This window comes from Gossypium arboreum, chromosome 1 (assembly GCF_025698485.1).
Source record: "Gossypium arboreum isolate Shixiya-1 chromosome 1, ASM2569848v2, whole genome shotgun sequence".
NCBI lineage: Eukaryota > Viridiplantae > Streptophyta > Magnoliopsida > Malvales > Malvaceae > Gossypium > Gossypium arboreum.
Genome location: NC_069070.1, coordinates 28,566,909 through 28,578,657, shown reverse-complemented (window position 1 = coordinate 28,578,657; position 11,749 = coordinate 28,566,909). Strand labels below are relative to the sequence as shown.

The following is an 11,749-nucleotide window of genomic DNA, read 5'->3' as shown; positions in this document are numbered from 1 at the left end:
GAACCTTAATACTCATGGGTGGCAAGGTCAATTTAAATTTTCATTTATTTTTGTTAGATTAATATGTACATTTTTTAAAATTTTACACAGAACTCTACATTCATTGATGCCGAGTTCTGTTTAAATTAACTGTTAATGTTTTAAAAGAGAACTCGACACATGTTAGTGTCGAAATGTAGTAATCATTCTAAAATAATTACCTTGATTTCGACGGGGTACAAAAAACTTGGTAACACAGTAAACATCACTAAACTCAGCCTCGAGATATCCCTCAAAAACTTTTTCTAAGAAATAATTTTTGTAAAATAAAAATTAATAAAGAGATAATGTAATTTTCAACTCTTAATCTTGACAACTAAATCCTCTTTGGTACATATACTATTTTGGCTACTCTAATACATGAAGTTAACAACTTTTATTATTTGAGTCCTTAAATTTAGATTCTATAAATATACTGATAAGACGCCTAAGATTGTGCTATATTCCGGTTTAAAACTTAAAATATTTATATTTATTTTAGATTTCTATTTTTTTCAAAATTTAATAAGTAATATATATTTCAATATCTGAGAAACCAGACAAATTTGGTAATCATATTCAGCATTGTCGCACCTACCAATGTTAAACAGTAACATATTTGTCAGCTGCCGTATTGGGCTCCAAAATTGGATAAAAAATAAGCAGCAGCCACATCCATCGAGATATTGACTATTATCATAAGAACTGCCATATAAAGAGGACCATTAGACACGTGGAGAATGTGATAAAATAAAAAAGGACCAATTTTTTTCCAAAAAGAACAAAAAAAAAACAATTTCCAATGCGAGACAGCACTATGCCATGGCTTGTGATGTGTGACTTTGCCACCTACCATTTCCACCATGTTTCGGTCATATCTTATCTTATCTTCATTTTGTTTTTATACTTTGAGATAGAGTTTTTTAAAAGAAGAAAGTGGAAATTCTGAAATTCCCTATTTGAATTTGAAAGTTTCTATCATGAAATCATGACCATATTAGATTACAGTGCTGATTTAAATTTCCATACTTCTTTCATTATGTCTTTGATATTTTCCAGTTGGTTTAATCTTGCACTAAATTCTTGTGCAAATTTTAAATTAAAAATTTCAATCTTTTATTTTTATTTTAAAAAATTAATCTTTTTACTTATTTAATTTAAAAATTAATAATATTTTTCACCATATTTTTTTAATTTAAGAAAAGTTACTCAACAATTTATAAATTGAATTGTAGTCCTAAAATATGGGGCGTTATACTTTTTCACTTAAATATTTTATTTTTAATTCTAGTAATTAGTGCAAAATAATATTATACTTTTTCACTTAAATATTTTATTTTTAATTCTAGTAATTAATGCAAAATAATATGTGTTTGTTATGTGTAGGCTTTATTCAGTTTTTCTTTTTTAAATTGATTTGATTTTGTTGTGATTTTTCATGTGTTGCATTTTGTATCGATTGAATTTTATATTATAATTAGTTGAATATATATTATATTTGTAATCTGTAAAATTTTTAAAATTATTATTGTTAATAATTTTTAATTAAAAGAGGCAAAACAAGGAAAAAAAAAGAAGAGGAGGGTAAAAGTGTTAAGGCATAAAGATAAACTTAATTTTTAACGTTTACTTCTTTTGTCAATTTAACTATTATTCTTTTTAAGTTAAATTTGGTCTAACTATTTTAAAAAGAGTCAAATTTGATTATCGACCTTAATACTTAACTTTTTTTTCGAGTTTTAATTAAAATGTGTCACATGTCATAAAATAATTGGTTAATACTATAAATAGAAATGAGATTTCATTTGGAAATCACAATAATAAGTTCTAAAAGTTTTTTCTATCCTTCCTCATTTTATAATATTATTAGATTGTTCTATAAAGATTTACTGTAGAAATTGAATTTCTTGTTATATATTGCTCAGTGCTTAGTGGACTATTATCGTTAGTGCAAAACGCAAATAGTCATTGGCTTCATTGTATCCTCGAGGTTAATTTGCTTGAAACTTGTTTGCACATCGAAGATAAGTGGGGGCGAATATAACCTTAAAGATAGTGGCTTGATACACGTCTTGGAGCCTTATCCTATTTCTTCTTTTTCTATTCGAGTTTCGTTCGTGTGTTCGAGATTTTCCTTATCGAAGATTTGTACTAACAATTTTAAGGTTATATTTCATAATGACTACCACAATACATAAAAGTGGAACATTAAGGGAGTTGGCTTCCAATTTTGTCAAACTTGATCGGTTTGATGGTGGCAATTTCAGACGAAGGCAGAAAAAGATGTACTTCTTATTATCAACTTGAAGGTTGCCTATGTTTTGAATACTCCAAGACCTGAAGAGAATGAAAACGAATCTGCTGCAACCCGAGAAAGGCAAAAATGAGACAATGCTGATTATATGTGCATGGGCCACATATTGAATGGTTTATTTGATGGTTTGTTTGACACATACCAAAACGAGGTCACCACTAAAGAATTATGGGGAAAATTAGAGGCAAGATACATGACCGAATATGCTACAAGTAAGAAATTTCTTATCAGTCGTTTCAATAGTTATCAAATGGTTGATGGTAGTTCTGTTATGGAACAATTATGTGATATTGAAAAGATGTTGAATCAATTTAAGCAATATGATATGAAAATGGATGAAATGATTGTTGTATCCTTCATAATAGAAAAACTTCCTCAATCTAGGAAAGACTTTAAAAGAAGTCTAAAACATAAGAAAGAGGAAATATCTGTTGAGGTTTTGGCAAATCATCTTTGTATTGAAAAAGAATATCGAAAGTAAGATCGAAACCTAAATTCTAAAAATGCAAAAGTGTATGTTATGGAGGAAGTACAAACTACTAAACCATTCAAGAGAAAGTTCAAACAGATTGATAGAGCACCTAAGTTCAAAAAGAAACAAAAGGGCTTATGCTATCATTGTGGTAAGCCGGGACATTTAAAAAATGAATGTTGATTTTTAAAGAAGAAATCTTCTAAGGCTGATAATAACAAAAAGTTTGTTGTAATGATATCTGAAATTAATATGGCACAAGATGATAATGCATGGTGGATTGATATCAGAGCAACCAAACATGTGTGCAAAGACAAAAGCATGTTCACAAAGTTCACATAATGTGAAAATGACAATGTCTTGTACATGGGAAAATTTTCCATCGCAAAAATCAAAGAAAAAGAATCTGTTGAACTATAATTCACTTCTAGAAAAGTTTTAACCTTGAATGATGTACTTTATGTACCAAAAGTTAGGAAGAATTTAATGTTAGAAAAAATTTAGTGTCTAGAAGTCTATTGAATAAGTTTGGTTTCAAACTTGTTTTTTAGGCAGATAAGTTTATTTTGTCTATGGGAGGAATTTTTGTAGAGAAATGATATATGTATGATAGCATGTTCAAACTCAATATTATTAATAAGAACAAAATATTATTTCTACTTATATGGTTGAATCTTCTTGTTTATGGCATTATATATTAGGCCATTTGAATTATAGAAAATTAAATGACATGCATAAGTTAGATCTAATTCCTATTTTTAATAATAATATTGAAAATACAATACATGTATTTGACTAAAATTACATGAAACCCTTTTCCCTAAGGTTAAAAGGAAAACAAAATTGTTTGATTTAATACATAGTGATTTACGTGATATACATAATACTCCTACATTAGGTGGAAAGAAATATTTTATTACTTTTATTAATAATTGTTCTAAATTTTGCTATGTATATTTATTGCATTCCAAACATGAAGCGCTTGATAAATTTGAAGTTTATAAATCTGAAGTTGAACTTTAGTGTGAATCATTTATCAAGTGCTTAACATCGGATAGAGGTGGAAAATACTATAATCTAAATTATTTCGAATCCACTGGAATTGTCTATCAAGTTTCAACCCCTTACACACCATAGCAAAACGATGTAGCTGAAAGGAAAAATAGAGTCTTGACTGAAATGGTAAATTCAATGTTATCATATTAAGGTCTTGGACAATGTTTTTGGGGAGAAACTGTTCTAAAAGCTTGTTATATATTGAATAGAGTTCCTAATAAGGAAACTAAAATAACCCCCTATAAACCATGGAAGAAAAGGAAACCAAACCTTAACTATTTGAAGGTTTGGGGCTGTAAAGCTATTGTCAAAGTTCCAACACCTAAACGTAAAAAGTTAGGTGAAAGAGGAATTGAATGCATATTTATAGGATATGCACATAATAGCAAGGCATATAGGTTCATGGTAATTGAACCAAATGATTCAATTTCAATTAATACTGTTATTGAATCAAGAGATGCTATTTTTTATGAAAATAGATTTAATTCTATTTCAAGACAATTACAGCCACAACAATTTATTCATTCTTCAAATGAGAATCAGATTCCATTGGAACAAATTGATAATAATGATGAATCTTGTCATGAATTAAGAAGAAGTAAGAGGATTAAAAAGGTTAAATATTTTGGCTCAGATTTCATTATGTTTCATTTAGAAGGAAAAGGTGAAAGTATATGCAATAAGAAATTGTTATAATACAAACCTAATCCTATTACATTTGAAGGGGCAATGAAATCTCAAGACTCTACATTTTGGGAAGCAACAAATGATGAGATGGATTCAATAATGGGAAATCAAACTTGGATCTTAGTTGATCTTCCACCGAGTTCCAAACCAATAGGTTGTAAATGGATATTTAAAAAGAAAATGAAGGTTGATGGAACTATTGATTAATTTAAAACAAGGTATGTAGCCAAAGGTTTTACACAAAAACAATGTATTGATTACTTTGATACCTATGCTCCAGTAGCAAGAATTGCTACAATTAGACTCTTAATATCACTTACCTCTATATATAATTCGGTTGATCACCAAATGGATGTTAAAACTATATTTTTCAATGGTGAATTGGAAGAGGAAGTGTGCATGGAGCAACCGGAAGGATTTGTTGTTCCAGGACAGGAGCATAAAGTATGTAAGCTTGTTAAATCTTTATATGGAATTAAAAAAGCACCAAAATAATAGCACCAAAATTTTGATGAGGTTGTTTTAGCTAATGACTATAAAATAAATGAATCTGATAAGTGTATATATAACAAATTCGAAAATGGAAAAGGTGTCATAATTTGCTTATATGTAAATGACTTTCTCATTTTTGGCACGGATTTGGAATAAATAGAAAACACAAAGAAATTTTTGTCAAACAACTTTGCTATGAAGGATATGGGTGTAGCAGATGTTATTCTTGGGATTAAAATAACCCAAGATGAAAGCACTATAACTTTATCACAATCACATTACATTGAAAATGTGCTTAAAAAGTTTGATCTTTTCAACTGTATATCAGTATCTACACCTATAGATCCTCAAATAAAATTAGTATCTAATGCTGGTAGGAAAATTGATCAATTGAAATATGCAAGTCTAATTGGTTGTCTTATGTACATAATGACTTGTACAAGACCAGATATTGCATATGCTGTTAGAAATTTGAGTAGGTACACAAGTAACCCAAGTAGTTTGCATTGGCAAGCTTTGAATAGAGTACTTAGGTACTTAAAGAAATCTATTAACTATGGATTGTGTTATAATGGATATCCTCCAGTTTTAGAAGGGTATTCAGATGCTAGTTGGATTACAAGTTTGGAAGATCATGCATATACTAGTGGATGGATCTTCATTCTTAGTGGATGAGCCATTTCTTAGGGTTTCTAGAAACAAACATGTATTACTGATTTTATCATGGCAGCAGAATTTATTGCATTAGCCGCTGCATCTAAAGAAACAGAATGGTTAAGAAATTTGTCTTATGATGTACCTTTATGGCCTAAGCCAATTTCACCTATTTCTATCCGTTGTGATAGTGAAGCTACTCTAACAAAGACATATAGCCAAGTATATAATGGAAAGTCTAGACACATTGGATTAAGATATAGTTATGTCCGACAATTAATCTTTGATAGAGTGATTACTATTAATTATGTGAGGTCAAATGAAAATTTGGCGGATCCTTTGACAAAAAGTCTTACTAGAGATGTAGTAAAAAAGACCTCAAAAAGGATAAGACTCAAGCCCATTAATTAGAGTCACTCATGATGAAAACTCGACTCAACGCTTGGTATAACGTCAAGTCTTGAGTTCAATGAGACAAAGTACATCATTAGTATGTGACTATTAGCACTATAAATAAACCCATCCTAAGATTAAAGTGCTGGGTACCCGTAATGATAAGGGAAGGATGAGTAATGTGCTCTTAATGGACCCATAACATAAATATGTTAAAGTGTTATAATTACGGGAACGCTCTTGATGGGATCTACTTATATGAGTAGAAGTGTGGCCGCTTTAGGAGCTCAAGGGCTTGGCTCTGACAACACTCATGAAAAGAAGATACAGATACATGACCATAATAGTGTCTCTAAATACTATGCATTGACTAATGTTGAAATCATTGTGTGAGATGTGTTCAGTTAATCAAATGGAATAGTTGGTTCAAAGCTTAGTCTACCATGCAATTTCGATTAACTTTAACATATTTTCACTAAGTGAAGGTTCAATCGTAAGACACATTCATTTATGCAAATTAATTTTCAAGAATATCAAAATCTAAAATAGTTTGAAAATAGGGAGAGATTGTTGGAACATTTTCAAATATTTATAGTATTCCAATAACTATAAATGAATAAGTGTAATTAATCAAAAGATAAATATTTTGATCATTGGTTAAAAGTTATATCATTTGATTTTTGAAAAGAATTCTAACTATTCAAACAATAGTACTTGAATAGTTATAAAATTAAATGAATTATTATTATTATTATTACTATTATTATTATTTATTTATTCATAAAGACACCTATTGAAAGATGTATCTATGAATAGACATGAAAATTCTAATAAATAGGAATGAGATTTCTTTTGGAAATCACAACAATAAGTTCTAAAAGTTCTTTCTATCATTCCTCATTTTCTAATATTATTAGATTGTTCTATAAAGATTTACTATAGAAATTCTTTGTAGAAATTGAATTTCTTGTTATATATTGCTTAGTGCTCAGTGGACTATTATCGTCAGTGCAAAACGCAAATAGTCATTGGCTTCATTACATCCTTAAGGTTAATTTGCTTGAAACTCGTTTGCACACCGAAGATAGGTGAGGGCGAATATAACCTTAAAGATAGTAGCTTGATATATGCCTTGGAGCCTTATCCTATTTCTTCTTTTTCTATTCGTGTTTCGTTCATGTGTTTGAGATTTTCCTAATTGGAGATTTGTACTAACATTTTCTAACTCATTTCGGTATCATCGTGGGTTGTTAGGTTAATGTCGTTAAAAATTTAATATTTTAATAAACATTTATGTTAAAGAAATGATTTGACTCATTTTGAAAAATAAAAGATTAAATTTAACTAAAAATGACTAAATTAATAAAAATAAAAATATTAAAGGATAAATTTTAGAATTATGCCAAGTATTAAATATAAAATTGGAAAGCTCATCATAAGGAGTTTACCGACTACAAAACAAAAAAGGAAAATAAATCTTTGTACCAAAAAGAAAAAAAAAACAAAAAAGGAAAACAAATCTTTGTGCCAAAAATTGCTTCTTGTTTTTTCAATTCTAAATTAGTATTCAGCTGCTTATGTTCTGTTTGTTTTATTTTTTATTTTTAAATTTTAATATGCATCAATTCATTTAGATGTGTATGGTTCTGTTTCGAGTATAAAATTTTGATATTTAAAATTAATTTAATAACTTTTTATTTATTACATTCACATTTAAAATTAAATCAAATTAGCAATTTAATAATGATATGAATTCCAAAACAAAAAACAATATAAGCCAATAGGAACAAACCCTAAAGGGAGAAGCTATAAAAATAAAACAAAAAATTTGTGAAGCTATAAAGACTGTTCCTACAGGTACTCCAAATTCCGTCTTCAAAATTATACCTATAAATACTTAATTCAGAATTATTAAGAATTGCTCCTAGTTTTGAACCAAAAAATAATAGTTCTTCTCTTTTCTTTTTGCTTTCATTGCAATCTGGTGGAGCCACTGCCATTGTTAAAACTCTCACAACCTCAAAGATTACTCCAATCCAAGGTCTTATTTTATTCTCTTTCATTTTCTTACTTTTCAACTTTGTTTTTTTATTGCAGCGAATATCAGGAATCTGGGTTTTTATCTTTTTCTCCCCACTTTTCCCAGATCCTGAAAGAAACCATTTTGATTGAAGGTAACTTTATTCGATTTCTCCAGAAAAAAATAAAAATAAAAATAAAAATTGGTTTTCCCTTAGAAGTTCGAACACCAATATTAAAAACTGTATAAATTTTCTTTTCATGTTTACTCATTCTTTATGGTACGCAAAAAAGAAATATATATATATATATATATAGAAATTTAAATTTGTTTTTCCATATTGCGTTTAGGGATTAATTTCCAGAAAAGGTTGCAGTAATCCAAAGCAGAAACGAAGAACGACTAAAGAAGGTAATTCTTTTTTCTTTTATTTGATTATTCGATGGTTTCTTTGAAAATTCTTTATTTCCATGCTGTAAATGACTAAATCTTTTTCGTTGAAATTGATTGTGAATGATTATGTTTGGAATTTCTTTTCATCTTTATTTGATCGTAGTATTTAAAACTGCTACAATATGGATATATATATATATATACATGGATACATACAAGTATATATATGGGTGTATTTATGCATGCATGTATTTAACACTATTTATTGTAGGCTGCCTTGTGAAGTATTTTTTTTTCTTCTCTTTCAAATAAAATATGGGATGCTATTGTGATGTATGCTGCTGAGTTTGTTTTTGATTCTTCAGTAGAATTTTAGAATCTGAAGACTTGAATAATTCCTCTCTGCCCTCTTATTTTTGTCCCCTTTTTTAATAAAAGAGTTTCAAGGCCTAACATATATGGCTGTCTTATAATTGAAAGACAAACACTACGCAATATGCAGTTAGATAGAGTTTTAAAGGAACTCAAACATACACTCTAATGCCCTTTAAGTAATCTCCATTATCGAAAATCTTCTGCGTTACGACATAAATCTCCCATCAATGGTGCCCTTTTGCCTAACACCTGCGTCTCTGCAGTTTTCCCTGCAGTCTTTAGTGTTTACAATGACCTGATACTGAAGATGGTATTTTCTTTTTCTTTTTTTCCATTTCTTGTTTCCTCCTTTGACACAACAAATTACTAGCTACGCTAGCAATTTTTGCCACTTTTCAAGGAAATTCATTTTGAAGCAATTGGGTATGAGAAACATAAGAAAGGATTTAGTAATCTAAGTTTTCTACAGCAATGCATTTTGGTTAAATAAATGGTGAAATGAAACTTCTATTAGGCATCTACATATAGTGGTCAGGGTTCCGTTTTGTCATATGGGGAAGCGTGGGAAAGGAGGGCGCTTAAGCATCATGTGCTTGATGAGATATATGAAGAGTATCTGTGGAAGTGAATATAACGCAGTATTTTGTTGACACAAGACTTAAGCTGTCTTAATTACTTTGATCATTCACCTCTTATTTCGCAATATCTTTCAAGTCATTGTGAATATAATAAATTATTCTCGTTGTGGTTGTTTATACTATTTTTCAGATGGAAGCGCAAAACTCTGAACAAGGACATATAATTGAAGTACATAGAAATGTTCCAGCAGTAGAGACAAGCCTGGGAAGAAATACGATTTGTGGAGGCGCACCATGTGGGTTTAATGATGCTCAAACCAGTTCTAAAGATGCTAAGGAACGTACAGCCTCTATGCGTAAACTTTTGATGGCAGTAGTGCTTTGTGTTGTCTTTATGAGCGTAGAAGTGGTTGGAGGCATCAAAGCCAACAGCCTTGCAATCCTAACTGATGCAGCTCATCTCTTGTCAGATGTTGCAGCATTTGCAATCTCCTTGTTCTCCCTTTGGGCATCGGGGTGGGAGGCAACTCCGCGTCAATCTTATGGATTCTTCAGGATTGAAATTCTTGGTGCCCTTGTGTCCATCCAGATGATATGGCTTCTAGCTGGCATCCTTGTTTATGAAGCCATAGCTAGACTTATCCATGATACTGGTGAAGTTCGAGGCTTTCTCATGTTTGCAGTTTCTGCATTTGGTCTAGTTGTTAATATTGCTATGGCTCTCTTGTTGGGTCACGACCATGGGCATCACCATGGCCATAATCATGGCCATGGTGGGAATGATCATGATCACCACGATCATAGTCATAGCCGTGACCGTGAACCACATAATCATGGATTAAGTATAACTTCTCACCATCACCACCACCACCATGATCATGGCTCGAATTCTAAACTAGATAATGTCCATCATCATCATACACACGAAGCTGACCATCTAGAGCCTTTGCTTAAGAATAGTGAAAAAAAGTCGGAAAGTGGAGCACCTCAGAAGAAGGAACGGAACATCAACGTACAAGGGGCTTATCTTCATGTCTTGGGGGATTCCATTCAGAGTATTGGAGTGATGATTGGTGGAGCAATTATTTGGTACAAGCCTGAGTGGAAAATAATAGATCTGATATGCACCCTTGTGTTCTCCATCATTGTGCTGGGAACAACCATCAGGATGCTACGAAACATTTTGGAAGTTCTTATGGAGAGCACACCCCGAGAAATTGATGCCACAAGGCTAGAGAAGGGTTTATGCGAGATGGATGAGGTTGTTGCCATACATGAACTGCACATTTGGGCTATAACTGTTGGTAAGGTGTTATTAGCTTGCCATGTATTAATTAAGCCTGAAGCTGATGCTGACATGGTATTGAACAAGGTTATAGATTACATCAAGAGAGATTACAATATCAGTCATGTGACTATTCAGATAGAACGGCAGTGTGAATCCATGGCGCAGTAAGTTTTGTAGTTTTACTGTTTTTGGCTTTTGGTATATTTTCAAGATTTCTTCATATTCCTCTATGTTGCTTGTGTTTGCATATCTCCCATCACCTAGCATGTTCATTATACCCATTCCCTTTTGTAGGTAGCCATGCCAAACATATAGAATAGAAACTATCAGGAGTTATGAACTGTTAATTGTAATGGCGAGTGTTACCCTCTTTTTTTCTTTTTAAAATTCCGGTAGCTGAACTGAGAACCTAGTAAATGAAGTGTTTTAAGGACAAATTTATTCAATTGAAGTTTGATACACCAAAACAACCCCATGAAATCACTTGGTGACATCCGCAGGGACGCCATTAGTAGATTTACCTATGACCCAATCCATTGAATACCTTTTTATATTGCTAAAAAGTAATTAATGATCAAAGTTAACAGCTAAAATCACGTAAAGGCTGAGAAAAAGAAACTGAAGTTTATAGCAAAGGTTCACAAGCGAAACATCAGTTAGTCGAATTGAATTTGATTTTTAGTTAATATATAATTAAATATTAATTTTTTGATATAAAAGTAAATATTTTATATTTAAGACAATAAAATAACTTAAAAACATTATATAAAAATTTTTTTTGAAAAACTATACAAAAGTTTTTATTTTTATTTATTTGAAAAACAAATGTTCCAGAAATATTTATGAATATTTTTTGAAAAGCTACCAATTAATATTTAAAAATTTAGCCCTACAACCACTAACCTGATCTTATAAAATTTATAAAAGTTGATAAAATTGAAAACATTCTATATGTGAATTCTAATTTTTATCATTTAATTTTTAAGATTTGATTTGATATATTTTAATT

The 11,749-nt window shown here is 30.4% G+C and overlaps 1 protein-coding gene across 2 annotated transcripts; it reads left to right on the top strand.

Moving 5' to 3' along the window:
• Window positions 1-7,862: 7,862 nt before the first annotated feature.
• Window positions 7,863-11,210, top strand: LOC108480503 (metal tolerance protein 1-like). 2 transcript variants are annotated; one of them, XM_017783526.2, is made up of 4 exons: window positions 7,869-7,943; window positions 8,184-8,260; window positions 8,457-8,517; window positions 9,643-11,210. In XM_017783526.2, the coding sequence occupies exon 4, from the start codon at window positions 9,643-9,645 to the stop codon at window positions 10,906-10,908; it is 1,266 nt and encodes a 421-aa protein (XP_017639015.1). In that variant the 5' UTR covers window positions 7,869-7,943; window positions 8,184-8,260; window positions 8,457-8,517; the 3' UTR covers window positions 10,909-11,210. The 2 variants fall into 2 exon arrangements, with proteins under 2 accessions (XP_017639013.1, XP_017639015.1); XM_017783524.2 differs by lacking the exon at window positions 8,184-8,260 and having other exon boundaries at window positions 7,863-8,127.
• The last annotated feature ends 539 nt before the right edge of the window (window positions 11,211-11,749 follow it).